General features: G+C 36.3%; 1 protein-coding gene and 1 long non-coding RNA gene across 5 annotated transcripts in view; one reads left to right on the forward strand and one right to left on the reverse strand.

Annotated features, from left to right (window-relative positions):
• Positions 1-15833, forward strand: part of ITPR2 (inositol 1,4,5-trisphosphate receptor type 2) — a 470949-nt gene that overhangs the window by 220906 nt on the left and 234210 nt on the right. For all 4 annotated transcript variants that reach the window (XM_072798592.1, XM_072798594.1, XM_072798596.1 and 1 more), the window contains 2 exons: positions 8835-8963; positions 10150-10270. In XM_072798592.1, coding sequence (XP_072654693.1) covers positions 8835-8963; positions 10150-10270 — 250 coding nt within the window. The remainder of the gene's footprint in view (positions 1-8834; positions 8964-10149; positions 10271-15833) is intronic.
• Positions 12480-13516, reverse strand: LOC140616841 (uncharacterized). Its single transcript, XR_012017175.1, has 2 exons — positions 13449-13516; positions 12480-12974 (listed from the first exon to the last, which is right to left on the reverse strand). It is a non-coding gene; the product is annotated as an uncharacterized lncRNA (long non-coding RNA).

Genomic DNA, 15833 nt, shown 5'->3' on the forward strand with positions numbered 1-15833 from the left:
AATGGCCAGTGGTACTCTAAGTGATGTATTGGCAGAAATGAAATTAGACCAAGAAATAATTTAGAGGTGCATCTAAATGCAGTGTTGCGTCATTGCCTTGTCAATCACTGCTTAACAGGACAAATCAGAGTATTTTATTTTCAAATAGATCACTTGATTGAGCCATTCTCTCCCTTTATGTAGCTTACCAAATAGGTCCGAAGTAGGAGTAAAGGTAAATTTTATATGTACCTTGAACCACACTTTCCAAGTTCTTTAATTTGATGGAATTGTAGTTTTCTTTGGTTGATGACTTGATTCTAGAGATTTATTGACTTTTTTAAGTTGTATGAGCCATTGAAATGTCTTATTTTAAAGTATTCTTTTTGTATGGCCTTATTAGCTAGCATTGCAGGCAAGTAAGGACTATATATTACTCTATAAACCTTACCTTTTTGTGACCCTTTTCCCTCAGTTATAATTCTATTTTTTCTCCTCAACTTTCAGGCCAAGTTATTTTGGTGTTGTCCAATGGAATGAATATTTGACTATTCTTGATTGATGGTTGATCCCTATGCTGCATCCTACTTTTTGCTCTTTAAATCTTGAGCAGCATTTGTCATAGTTGATCAATTCCCTCCTGAAACACTTCTTCACTTGGCCCCCAGAATATACTTTCCATTCTGCTTGCCCCCCACTCATTGCCCACTCATTCTTAAGTTCCTTTGCTTTTTCCTCTGAATCTTTCTAGATTCTAAATATTGGAATGTGATAGACTCAAACCTTAGATTTACTCCCCTGTCTATAATCCCTTGATTGCTGATCTCAATACTCTCCTGTCCTTAATACCAGACTGACTGATGCTTGGATCCTTCTCCTAATGTCCAGTCTCACATATCTAACTGCCTGTATGACATGGCCACTTGGCTATCTAACTTCCGGCTCCCCATTCATTCCTATATCCCACTAAAAATGAATTCTTTCTCAAGTCTCTGGCTTCTCAGTAAGTGACAATTCCATTATTCAATCTACGTATTCAAGCAAAAAGTCTTGGTGTTAACTGTAAACTTTGTTTCCTTACACTCTAACTCCATTCCTTTAGCAAATTCTACAGACTTTAACTTAAAAATATTTATTTATTTATTTATTTTTAAAAATTATTTTTATTTATTTATTTATGATAGTCACAGAGAGAGAGAGAGAGAGAGAGGCAGAGACACAGGCAGAGGGAGAAGCAGGCCCCATGCACTGGGAACCTGATGTGGGATTCGATCCCGGGTCTCCAGGATCGCGCCCTGGGCCAAAGGCAGGTGCCAAACCGCTGCGCCACCCAGGGATCCCCTAACTTAAAAATATTTAAAAAAATGTTTAAAATCTGACTACTCCTGAACACTTCCATCACTACCATCTGCTCCAGAGTACCATTAACTCTCATCTGTATCATTGCAGTAGCCTCATAATTTGTTTCCCTGCTTTCACACTTGCCCTCCTTCATCTATTGTTGATCCTTCATCTACACTGCAGCCATCATGATTCAAAAGAGGAAGAAGAATGTTGGTTCAGGTCACTCCTCTGCTTAAATTCTTCCCAAAGTAAAATAGCTGCATGATTTGGCCTCTCCTCTGATACCCTTCCCCTTGCCCATGTCCACTTAATTTCCCCTAGCTAGCTCTCTGTTCCATCTAATGGCCATCTTGCTGTTCCACAAATATGCCAAACACATTCCCATCTCAGCACCTTTGCATCTGCCTGGGATGCACTGGTCTTCCAGGTATCCTCAAGACTTCTTCCATGTTCCTGCTTTAAAGTCTTCAAAGAGGCCTTCACATACCACCCTGTGTGCAGCAAATTCTTCCCTCTGCTCCCCCCCTTCACTTGGCTTCATTTTTCTTCGTAGAGCTGATCTCCATGTGACATTTTTGTGTGCATTTGTATTTGTTCCTACTGAAACAAACACAGGGCAGGGACTTTGTCCATTTGGTTTACACCTGACCTAGAACAGTGTCTCACACATAGTAGATAGTATGTATTTGTGGAATAAATAAATAAATAAATAAATACATGTCCACTGAGGTGAAAAATATTTAAGAAGTGAATTTGAAAACAAAGTAAGTGTAGTCTTCACATTGAATTAAGTAGGCATGTCAGTGGAATGAAATAAATATGCATAAACAGAGTTTTACATATGTAAGATATTAATATATGATAAAGAAATTATTACCCACTAGTAAAGAAGTATTAGTTATTTTCAGGGATGAGCAAACTTTCTCCATGAACAGGAAGGTAGTTAATATGTTAGCTTTTCAGACCATTATCACAACGGTTATAGCCATTACTAAAGGGAAGGGTGCCATAGACAATATGTAAACAAGTGGATATAGCTGGATTTGTCCAATGGGCTGTAAGTTTGCTTATGCATGGATTATTAAAGTAATAATATAAGCTCCATTGGGGTAGTAATTCTCATATATTTTATTCACTGACAGATCCCAGGTACATAGAACATTCTTGGCATGGAATGGACATTCAACACAAATTATTGATTTGAACTAAATCAAAATGACGTTTGAGGACACTGGCTATTTGGGGTGTAATGAACTCAGCTTCTAACCTAAATCATATAATAGCATAAATTGCAATTAGATTAAGATTTTAGAGGTAAATATGGAACAATAAAAATGGATGCAAATGTAGGTGACTATTTATGTCTTTGGATGAGAAGGTTCTTTTTAAGCATGAAAGCAGTGAATGAGAATAATTAAGGAAAATAATAGACATTTCATTTTTTGAAAATTTCAAACACAAGCACATAGAGTATCACACATATAAATAAAAATATCAAAATAAGGAAAAAGTTACTGAACATTTTTTAAAAAGCTTAATAATCTTTACATAAAGAACTTGGAGCGCCTGAGTGGTGTAGTCGGTTGAGCTTCCGACTCTTGGTTTTGGCTCAGGTCATGAACTCAGGGTCATGAGATTAAGGCCCACGTCTGACTCTATGCTGAGTGTGGAGCCTGCTTGGGTTTCTCTCTCCCTCTCCCTCTGCCACCCAGCCTCTAAAATAAATAAATAAATCTTTAAAGGTCCAATGCTTTAAAAAGAAAAAAAAAATATGTATATATACACACACACAGCACTAACAACCTAATAATGAAATGGTCAAGACTCAGGCATTCTGAAAAAATAGTCAACTGTTAATAATTTTTTAAAAATACAGAGAGGAATAAGATCCAGTTTCTAACTATCAAAGTTGTAAGGGCAAAAAGATAAAAGTAAAGAGATAATATTAAATGTTGGTTCACATACTTTGCTGATGAGAATGTAAATTCATGCTGTCTTTCTGAGAGGCGTTTTGGTAATACATTAAAAGAAACCTTCATACCTTTTTAATGTGTCAAATAATTTACCTTCCAAGAATCTGTCCTCAGGAAATAATTAGAAATGATATCAAGGATTTATGGTCAAAGAAGTTCAACAGGCTTTTATAATAATATACAGTAAGAAATAGTTTCAAAATTTAATAATAGAGAAATGGTTCAATAAATTATGATATATCTGTAAGATTGATGTTATAGATCATTGAGATTATTTTTTGAGGATGTTTAGTAATGTGGGATGTGCTAATGGTTGAGTGATGAGTATAAAAAGAAGACAAAACTGGTTATCTAGAATAATTTCAGTTACGTAAAATATAAATGGCAGAGTGCACAAAGATTAGAAGAAATTATTCTAAAAGGTTAACCATGGTTTTATCTGTATTTTTGTATCATAGATAATTTTTGTTTTCCATTTTGTGATTTTCTATATTTTTTCAGTGTTCCTACAATTAATATATATTGATACTAGGAAAAATATTACCTTTTTAAAAAATGAATGTAGACTTCTAAGAAAGCCAATTGAGTGTATGAACCAATGACTCACATAAAGGGAGATGTAAAAAGTGAATGTTTGGAAGTTTTGGCCTCATGAATGTAGGAATGCAAATTAAAATAAATATGTGATATCACCTCAGCTATTTAGAGGAACATGTGTACTGTCTACAAGAATACAAAAATGATCCTTAGGATTTGTATTCCTTGAGTGTGTGATCAAAATTATGTTACGGGCACTAGAATTACCCTATCCTGTAGAGTAGCAGCTTGCCACAATTAAATTTAAATTTTAATTAGGTAAAATTATATCAAATGGAAAATCAGTTCCTCAATAGCATCAGCCACCTTTCAAGAGCTCAATAAACACATGTGTTGGACATCACAGATATAGATTTCCATCATTGGAGAAAGTCTTATTGGACAGTGTTGCTCTAGCATATAGCTTTAGTAAGTCCATCTGTCATCTTTGAAAGAGTAGTGGTCACTTTTAGAGTGGAGGAGAGAAGGGATATCGTATTTACAAGGGGAGAAATGTCAGACAAAATTATGTCTAGAAATGTTTCATATTTGTGTCTCAGCAAATGATTTTATACCTACTATGTACTTAGGTCCTGCATGTGGAGTGATGAGCAAGTCAGACTAGCTTTCCATGTCCAGGAACTTATATTCTACTGGTGGAGACAGATTTTCACTTGCTCTTCCCCTGGAAACCTCCAAGGCTTTTTCCTCACTTCCTTCAGTTTTATGTTAAAATGTCACCTTATCCAGAGAGGTTCCTTAAGCAAATGAGGTAAATAAAATAGTAATCCTCAACCATATCCACTCCTCCTGCAGCATAAAAAGAAGCTGTACTTATCCCTGTACAGCTTGCCCTTCTTTATTCTTCTCTAGAGTATCCTATTTGCTCTATTTTCTATTTTCCATTTATATTATGTATTTATTAATTTGTCTATTGAATGCCTTTCTTGATTAGAATAACTCTTATAGAGTAGGGACTTTGTTTTGTTTGATTCACTGTCCTGACTTGTAATCCAATATTTAGATATAATTTAAATAATAATAATTTAATAATTTAAACAAATAATTTGAAAAATAGTGATATATGGAGTTTGGGATTATTTTAATATTTTACAGATATTTTAAAATATTTAAAAAATAAGGACACATGGAATATACCAGAGAGATTTAAATAGTAATTAGTGATATAAGACAAACCTCAAGCACCCTAAGAGTGAGACAAGAAATCAGTATTTAGTAAATGTTTGGAGGACAGGTGGATATCAATATGGGAAAAAATTGATCAGAATAGAATCCATGAGTTAGGTCACTACAGCAGCAAACTCTCAGATAGTGTAAATAGTTAAATGGGAATCAGGACACATATATGAATGGAGGAGGACTCCAATAAAAAACTAGAACAAAATGTGTAGGATATCCCTTCTGTAGAGGGGAGTTTTTTTTCTTCTTTATGTTAAGTAAATAGAAATGATCTAAAGAAAAAATAATGGGCAGCCCCGGTGGCTCAGCGATTTAGTGCCGCCTTTGGGTGTCACGCTGGAGACTTGGGATCGAGTCCCATGTCGGGCTCCCTGCATGGAGCCTGCTTCTCCCTCTGCCTGTGTCTCTGCCTCTCTCTGTCTCTGTGTCTCTCATGAATAAATAAATAATATCTTAAAAAAGAAAAAGAAAAAATAGTGCCTGAGTTCTATTTTATTTGACACAATGAAATGTGATGAAATGAACATTCTAAATAAAAGTTTGGAATGTGAAAGATATATGTGAAATGACAGTCAAAAAGAGCTTATTATGAAAAATATGTTAAAATGATACGTAATGTATCAGTCATTATCCAGGTCTTACTTCGAGTGGTTAGAAGATTTGAATCATCTGTACGTGACAAAATATAGGCATGAAGTGATTACGTGGAAAGTGCCAAGGCTCATTAGTGATGCCAGAAACACAAAATGACTTTTAGGTATCATTAAGCGGGCAAAAATAGTGATAATTTACAGTTTGAGCAGTCAGTTTCAGCAGGAACCAGATGGCATCCTCCAGGAGATCTGGGCAGTGTGAAAGTGACCAAGAAGGCACAGGGGAGCACCCAGGAACTGGGGACACTGCAAAGATATTTGCACCCAGGGGAAGACGCAAAGACAGCACTGTTGTGATTGGGGAAACTGTGGTAGAGCTCAGTGGGAGCTGCACCCAGAGATGCAGACACTGCCAAAGCCTCTGTGAGGAGAAAGAGATGGGATTGGAGGCAGAGACCCAATAGGTACCTGAATTCTTATTCTTCCACTCTGTTCTGCCAGGACCATACAGCAGCTGATCCCAACCAGAGCTAGTTGGTAGTGATGAGGGACCATCCTGTGCATCTACAAATAGGTTGTTGATAACATTGTCTGTTTATTACTGTAGGGCCTCAGCCTCGCAATGGTATAAAACTGCCTATATATCCTCAACTGCTGACTCCTCTTTTGGTAGAATATATGCCAAAAATCTGAAAGTAAATAGAAGAATTTTGCACGATTCATTATAGTTGCAAGAAAATTTAGGAAAATCACATACAAGTCTGGCAAGAACGAAATAAACTAGGAAAATAAGAAAAATGATTTGTATTTTTGGTTATGTATACCTCAATTTATTCCAAAAATGGATTAAAACATGATGGTGCATTGATATGATGGAATAAATTTAACCTTTTAAAATAAATGTTTGGAGAGTCACATGGGGCATGCTTTAAAGGAAATAGTGGTATGTGAATAATATGTGCAAATAGATTGAAAACTTGAAAATATGTGTATTACACATAAAAGTTAATTTAATGTGATATAATATTTTTGAATCATTTCCAGGGTTTATTGGAGTGAGGCAGTAAAAATAAATAAAAGACAGGCTGGATAAAGAAATATTGTTATTTTTAGGATTCTTTTTTTTCCCCTGGAAAGTTTTAAAAGCTGGCTTCTTCTATCTCCTGCCTATCCATGATATTGCAATGTAGGATGCAACGTTCTAGAGGTGCAAAAATATTATCATTCATATGGGGCAGGAAAAATATCTTGAAAAATTGTTTTGAATTTCTTGTTCAAATGCATTGAGCAATAGAGTCCACATAGTTTTGTAAACCAGCTTTTCGAGGAAAGTCTTTATCTAGAAATAGATTACTTTTACTAATCCATTGACTAAATAAGGCAAATTTCTAAGTGGCTCTTTAGCAAATGTCCAGTTGCAGGTAATTCAATGTGATACCACAATAACTCTGCAGAACCCCACACAATTGTGTGAAATGTCACTGGATGAGGAAGGTTATTTGAGCTGGTTATTGTAGAATTGGTTGGCTACCTCTTCATCTTTAATATATTTTTATCCTACAAATCAGAACATTTCAATATAAAAGCTAATAGTGGAAGGATATGAAACGAAATAAATCCTGTATCATATCCATCGTGGGAAACCTAATTTTGTATTAGTTCTGGGACCACATTTAATTTTAGTTCTGATGTTCCACAATTATAACCTATCCCAAAGTTAACCGGAAACAACATGAGTCTTTCTATTCTTTCTTACTCTTTCATTTTAAAAATCAATTGATTTATTCATTTTCCAAACATTAATTGAACATGTTGTATATGCCAGGCATTATGTTATATTCTGGAACCCTAACTAAATGCATAATTGGCATGATCTATTTCCTTCAATTGCACTGTTCCCTGCAATAACTGTGAGATTATCTCTAATACAACCCTGTCAGGTAGGTGTCATTTAATAGACAAGGAAAAAATGAAGAGCCCTGCTGGGAAGTGACTTAGAAACAAAGCAATCCCTCCCTGTCCTCTTTTTCCTCCATTCAGCAAATACTGTTATTTCCCCAACCAAAACACTGGGACACCTGTGTGAGGAGGGAAATTTACTCTTTTGTGAGCTTATTTGTGTGAAAGATTTTAAAGCAATATGCAATATAAAATTAAATTATACTTATTCTTTTGATTAATCACCTTACTGAAAAGAAAAAGAAATGATGCAGAAATTTGGATTGTCTGAGAACATCTGAAACATCTGGCCACCATATTTTCTCCACCATCACTGTGCGAATATTTAAACTTTGTTACTCTGCCCCAGTTTTTCAGGAGTTTCTCACACCCTGTGCTTTCCCCCTCCCACTTTCTTCTTCTTTTTATCTTCATGTTTCTTTTTATTACCCAGCTTTTTTTCATTTGTTTTTAATCATGTATCTTAGCTTTTGCAATTTGTCTACCCTGACATCCTTGGAAATTTGTGGTTTGTTTCACAAAATGACCAATTTCTGCCTCACTTAATCACATATAAAAATCAGGGCAGGAACCAGGCCTGTGTTCTTTTCTGGTCTATCCTTAGCGTGAGTATGGTCTCTTCTTGCTCAGCCCTACTCAGAAGGAAGCATGCAAAGGCACACTCCCATGCTTCCCAGAGAATCTATGGATGAAAAGGTCAAAAGTGTTGGAAAGAGCTTTATCTTCTTTTAGCTTTCTGTTTTCCTTGCCAAATATTTTCTGTTTGCATCCTCCAGTTTGGGCTAGGTATTATAAGTGAAAATATGTAGAATATCCATTAATCACATTCACCACTTTCTTAGAATGACTGTTTCTCTTTGATTTCTTCACATTGAGTGGAAGGGTGGTTTTCCAGCAAAGTCATGCTTGGAGACAGAGGGAGAAGGTTGGTGTACAAGAGTAGGGAGAAGCAGAGTAGGGACGAAGGGACTGGAGGGGAGGTCTATGAAAGAATTCTGATCCAAGGATAAAATGACAACCAATGTAAAGGAGCAGCTACACCAGAATGATGAAAATTTAATAGATTTCAGCAAAAATGTGTCTATTCAAAGCAACTTTCAAAAGCAGAAGAAATGTTACAAATAACAGTATCAGATCAATTTTTACAAGGTTTCAGTTAGAATTCAAAGATGTGATAAGATATATTGAGCTGTTCAATTTTTCTCTCCAGGTTTGCAACACAACCACAGATAGGAAACACGCAGACACCTTCTTGGAGAAGTGTGTTACAGAGTCAATAATGAATATTGTGAGCGGCTTCTTTAATTCCCCCTTTTCAGACAACAGTACCAGCCTCCAGGTAACCTAAACAAATACAGGAGCATTCTGACACAGAATTTATTTTACCATATTTGCATAAGAAAAGACTTTAATCTGGTCAGGAAGTCATTTCCTACACTTCTGGAGGTCACTTTTCTCTCATATTATTGATGTTTTATCCATTTCTGAGTTTACCAAGCTTTATTTTTAAGAAGCCTCATCTTCAAATTGAATTATTCCTGTTCTTCCTCCAAGCGTAATAGAAACATTCATGTCAGTACTTTGGCTGTTTGCCAAGTGTTGCAATAAATGATTCTTTAAATGGATAGGCATTTTGACTCAGTAAATTGACTTTAGTAATTTATCCTGAAAGAATTAGCAGGAATTTACATACTGAAATTTTCATTCAAGTATTTATAATACTTACAAATTGACATCAACCTTAAATGACCACAAATAGGGGAATAGTTAAATAATGGTGTATCTGTCAGATGGCTTGTTACATAGCAAATGGAAATCATGTTTTAAAAGAAATATTTATGACTAAGGATGATGATTATGAAGTAATATTATGTGAAACAGTCCCTAGAATTGTATTATAGTATCATCCAACTCTGCATGTGTAAAGAATATATGTGCATATATACACAGAAAAACTCAGGAAGTAAATATCTTCAAAATGTTGATACTGATCATCTCTACATGGTAGGGTTATTGGTGATTTTCATCTCTGTGGGCCCCAAAAATTCTATAGTAATTTTGTATTATTTTTATAAAAAATATCATTTTTGATTATATTTTCTTTACAGAAAACTTTTGAACTATTAGAACCATATGAAATTGTTTTTAGATGTCAAAATTGTTGTCTCCTGTCTTTGCTTATTATATGAAACAAAAATATACAATCAATCAAACAAACTCAGAACATTGCTCTATTTATATTTGGAAATAAACTAGAGATTATTAAAAAAATATACTTAAATTCATGTGTTTGGCTTCAAGAAATGCCAAATTTTTTCTGATTAACAATATAATTAAAATGCAAGTAATCGATTTTCTATTGCATTTGACATGGTGCTTGTCATGAATGGGTACATAATAAATATTTGTTAAATGAGATATTCTGTAAATGGCACTGATGAGCCTATTTTGAAGAGCCTTTTTGATAATGCATAGATGCCATGTTAGGAGCTAGGCCTATTTGCATACTTTCTTTTTGTTTTCAGACACATCAGCCAGTTTTTATTCAGTTGCTGCAATCTGCCTTCAGAATTTACAATTGCACCTGGCCAAATCCAGCACAGAAATCCTCCGTGGAGTCTTGTATCAGAACTTTGGCTGAAGTGGGTAAGTCAGAATGTCGAGTTTTACTTACTTTTACATTTTGTTAAAGAAATCAGACTTTTGGCTAGTAGCCAAAACAAGCAGCTTCCCAGTTTACAACTTAATAAAGGTATGGTTTCTCTAAAGCTGAAGAGGTTTAGAACTTCAGTTCAGAACTGAAGAGCAAACAGTTCTGAACATTGCTTACTTTTGGGGAAGGGAATATAATTATTGTATTTCTTTTTTCAAATTTTAAAAATTTATTTATTGAGTTTTAATTGTATTTCTAATCTTAATATTGTATATAACACTAACATAGCTTGGTAAGATTTTACAGGAATGAGTTTAGTTTAATTGTTATCTCAGATTTCATTATGGAATTGTCTGTTAAGTAGCCTGACATACTAATACCTTCATAGGGCAGTGGGACCTTTTGAGGGTTTTTTTAGTTTTGTAATTTGGCCTGAAATCCATTAGTATTAACTAAGGGCCTGTTGTATACAGAAGCCTTCAGAAATTACAAATGAAATGGAAGGCAAGGGGATGATTATAGCTAAGTGAAAGTTAGTAGATTTTAGAGGGAGTTTCTCATAAATTCCTCTTCCCTCCCCTCCCTCCCCCCTTCCTTCCTTCCTTCCTTCCTTCCTTCCTTCCTTCCTTCCTTCCTTCCTTCCTTCCTTCCTTCCTTCCTTTCTCCTTGCTTCCTTGCTTCCTAATTAATTAGGGCTGTTCTCCAGATGGCGGAGGGGAGCAGGAGAAAGAAATACTGGACTTAAAAAACAAACAAACAGATGTGCCTGACCACTTTCTCAACTAATGCAGCCCTGGGAAGGGCAGCTTATAGTGTCTGTCATCACCATTAACATTTATTGAGCACTCACCATGTGCATTGCTAAGGAATTTACTTGATTTGTTTCATTTAATACTTGGATAGGTTCTCTGGTAATTTACATTGTACAGTTGAGAAAAACAGAATTATCCAGATTAGGTAACTTGGCTAGGGTTATAGTATATGCTCAGTAAATATTCGATAAATGAATCAATGATTTAACTAATTAATGACCATGTAAAATTGTTTTGTCTTTCTCCCATCTGCAGTTTGACCTAAGTGACTATATATTAACAAGATTTAATGACTGCTCAAGTTTAATTTGAACAAGTAACAAACTTAAGATAACCTAAGGGATCCATTTAAAAATTTTATTTTTACTTTTTTTTCAACTTAAAAATTTTAGAAGTAAGAAACTTAAGGGAGTTCATCTCAGTGATTAATTATAAATAAGTATCAAACTTGACAGATTTTCTGTATACCAAAAAGAAACAGAGACTACACTGTGTAAAACACATTATTCACAATTGCAACAAAAATATCAAATACTTAGAAGAACAGTTAACAAAAAACATCAGAGAATAATAGTATAAAACTTTTTTGAGGGCTATAAAAATGTTTAGTAAATGAAGAGCTTTACTATTATTGGATTAAAAAAATTACTTTTGTGAGGATGCTGGCTCTCCTCAAATAACTGATAAGTTTAATGCTTCAACAGTCTGTGGACTCTCCACACACATCCTCTCTCCTCACAGCCCACTTGGCCTTAGGTACCACATGTGGGGTCAGACCCTGCAAGGATGTGTCACCTGGGAGTGTGGTCTCTGACACTCCTCTATGAAGGCACCCTCCTTATCTCCTGTAGGTTCCAACAGTCTACCTCAGGCTGCTGAGGGACCTTCTTTCCACGGGGGGTGGCCTCTGACTGTGCTGGATCACTCCTTCACATGCACACCCGCATCACCTTTGTTACCCTGTACCAGGCTGTCCCCGCACCCCATCAAGTTCTGATTCTCCACCCTGTGCAGCCTCCACTGCACAGGTACCTTCCACTTCTTTTTGGATTCAGAAGCTCTGGGTCACTTCATCTCTCTGTGCACTTCTTCCCCAGTGCTGACACCTACCTTTGCTCTGCTCCTCCTATAGATTTTAGGATTAAACCCTTCAAGAAGGGAAGGGAAGAAATAAAGAGGCCACAATAGGTATTGTGTCAAAAATAAAGAACACAAAAGAGAAGCTCATTCTTACTTTAAAAAGATCCACATAACAAAATGTCCAGATGGATATAAATAAAATATTAACATTGATTATCTCTGAGCAGTGAAATTATAGGTGAATCTGGTTGTGTCATTCATGCTTTAGTGTAACCTCTGAGTTTTTAATAATATACTTTTCAAGCTATAATGAAACAGTATTAAAAGCATTTTTATTTGGATGAAATCATCTGTGGAATATACTAACCATTAAAAGATAAAATCCAAAGGAAAAGCAAAGAAATAAGCTGATGTTATTTCTTTTTTCTACATAGGAGTACATTGTCTTTGCTGCCAAGTATATTTCTATATTTTACATTTTAAGGCAGCCTCCCCTCGTCTTCCTTCTTTTTCTCTCTATCCTCCGCCTCTTCCACCTCCTTCTTTTTCTTCTTGTCCATCTTGTCCTCCCCCTCTTTCTCTCTCAGTATTTATTTAGCAAATGCAGTGGTGGTGGTGGTGGGGTGGGGGGGACACCAGTTGGCCCTACATAGAACATAGAAGGCATACTGCTCATAACACTTAAAAATTGAGATGAAGAACGTTAAGCCATAGAGGAGACCCCACGCTGTGCCTCCCATCTCAGTTCCCACTCCAGTGGTTTCTTGTGAAGTCAGACCAGTTCTTGCACAGCAGGATGGCTGAGCTTTGGGGATTTAAAATAGTCGTCAATTTATAAAACATTTTCTAAATAAATAAATAAATAAAGTCAGCAATACTCTCAGTCTCAAGATAACCTTTTATTTCTGTTACAGGATTTAATTTTCTACCAAACTTCTGCTGGCCCAAACCTCATGAATTAGCAGGATATTTTAGTGACTTTTTGTATGCTTTAAAGAACATGTGTGGGGCAGCCCAGGTGGCTCAGCGGTTTAGGGCTGCCTTCAGCCCAGGGCCTGATACTGGAGACCTGGGATCAAGTCCCACGTCGGGCTCCCTGCATAAACCTGCTTCTCCCTCTGCCTGTGTCTCTGCTCTCTCTCTCTCTCTCATGAATCAATAAATAAAATCTTAAAAAAAAGAAGAATATGTGTGATAGGGAGTCAAAAATTAATTATATCTAAGCCTGTAACCGAGGTAGGTTTGGAAGAGCGAGGCTTTGGTGTAAAATCTGTTTTACCTTTGTGAGAAGGCCCATTTTCTTTCTCTTCCTGGTTTATTCTTTCCACTTGGAGCAGTTAGGAAGCTCTAGAAATTCTATTCCCATGATCCCCTTGCATGTGTACCTCTCCTTCCTTCTCCTCCATAAAGGACTTCCTTCCTGGACCACTGGAGGAATTATTCAGTGTTCTCTCCTTGTGTCTTTCATCACCTAAAGAAATGTGCCGCCAGAGTAATCTTCTTGAAGTGAAGTTTTCTCTGTTGGTTTAAAAACATCAACAACGGAGTCCCCAGCCTCCAGTACTATCCCTTTGTCTAACAAACTGAGGACAGACTTCTTGTCACATTCATGGCCTTTACAGCACAGCCCTGCCTCACCTCTTTGACCTCCTTGCTCTCTGATTCCCCACACCTGTGTGACAATGGACCAATCTTATGCCCCATGCCTTGCTCGTGCTGTAACTTACTTTCTCAATCTCTGTTTCCTTCTTTCTCATTCTCTTTTTTCTTTTTCTTTCTCACACCAGTTTCCACCATTGCTAACTGTCATCACCTTTCCTATTATTCAAAAATTTTTATTCAAATTCCTCTATGAAAGCCATTCTTAACTCTCATATCTAGAGCTGAACTTGTCCCCTTTTGACCACTGACACTTTTCCTATGGTCTTTGTTTGATCAGAGCTTATCCCATCCTAAGTCCTCATCTTATTTCCCCTATTAGACTTTGAGGGATGATGATTATGAAGTGCCAGTCACAAAGACATGAATTAAAAAAAACATTGTCTAGGATGGAGAAGGTGAAAAGCAAATCCTGCTCTGCCATAATTAGACCACATCTTCTTTTGTTTGTTCATGGATGCTATGCATAGAAAAACAGGATCAAAATGAAAGGCATTCAGAAATGAGCATCCACAATAGGAGAGTGACCTAAACCCACCTTATTGGATTGTGATTGAAAACATTTGAAATATTTAGGCAAAGGAGAGAAGTCTGAGGGAAGACAATAATCTTTCAACCTTTGAAGGTGATAATGGACTTCTTTTTATAGGAATAGGGTTATAACTAATATATGGCAGCTGCAAGGGGCAGATTTTTGTCCCACTCTAAAGAACAACTATTTTACAGTCAGTACTCTTTTAAAACCTTACTGGTCATGTTTAATTTTTCTCTTTTGTTCACTTCCATTAAAGAGCAGGTTCTATTGGCTCCACTTCCAAAATACATTTTTTTCCTTATCTTGCATGACACCCTTGTCCAAATTCACCATCATGTGACATGGGTTACAGAACCATCTTCTTACTGAACACCTACCTCCACTCCTGTTTTGCTACCATCCGTTCCCTACACAATATTTAGAATGATCTTAAAATGTACATCAAATCGTTATCACTTATCTACTGTTATTACACTTGAAATTTGTATTCCTTACCATAGCTTAGACAGCCCTCTATCATCTGAGCCTCCTCTTCTTTTTCTACCTTTCCTTCACTCTTCCTCCCCCAACTCTGCTGCTCCACCCACACTGGTCTTCCCCCTGTTTCTAATCCATACCAGATTTTTTCTCATCTTAGGACATTTATGTGGGCTGTTTCCTCTATCTGGATTCTCCCCCCACAATTGTCACATACTTAGAATAGAAGTGCTCAGTGAAATGTTCCAGAACATCCCATATACAGTGTCCCAGCCTCTTCCTGCTCCTTACCCTATCTTATTATTTTTTTTCCTCTTAGCATTTTCACTATTTGAAAGCATCTTGTCTGTTTATTTAGTTACTTTTCCATCTTGTTCTCTGCTTTTCCTCTTAGAAGATAAATTATGAAAGCAGGGACTTTGCGTTATTTACTGACTGTTAGGACCTGGAAGTGCCTGGCACTGATTACGCAGGTTAATGAGTGTTTGTTGACTGAAAATAAACCATGGGCTAGGAATATTGCAAATAGTGAAGTTTAGGCTTAAGTAACTCATCCAACTAATAAGTAGTTGAGTTGGGGGGTATCTGGGTGGCTCAGTCTGTTAACCATCTGCCTTCAGCTCAGGTCATGATCCTGGGGTCCTGGGATCGAGCCCTGCATCGAGTGGGAAGCTTGCTTCTCCCACTCCCTCTGCCTGTCACTTTCCCTACTCATGCTTAAATAAATAAATAAGTAAAATCTTCAAAATAAAAGTAGTTGAGTTGGGTTTAAAATCCAGATTTTTCCGAGTGTGAAGTTTCTGTTGTACTGCATTACCCCAGAAGTCGTACCTTAGGAAGCCCTAACATATAAAATAGAACTTGGCAGTTTGGTTCGCTGAGTAGGAATTTATCTGAATTTTACAACTCCAGTGCGAAAATCATTTTTGTGTTTCAGTGACTCTTTAAGAATACAAAGAGGCTCTACCATTTAACACAATTCAAATATGTTAG

This window comes from Canis lupus, chromosome 25 (genome assembly GCF_048164855.1).
Source record: "Canis lupus baileyi chromosome 25, mCanLup2.hap1, whole genome shotgun sequence".
NCBI lineage: Eukaryota > Metazoa > Chordata > Mammalia > Carnivora > Canidae > Canis > Canis lupus.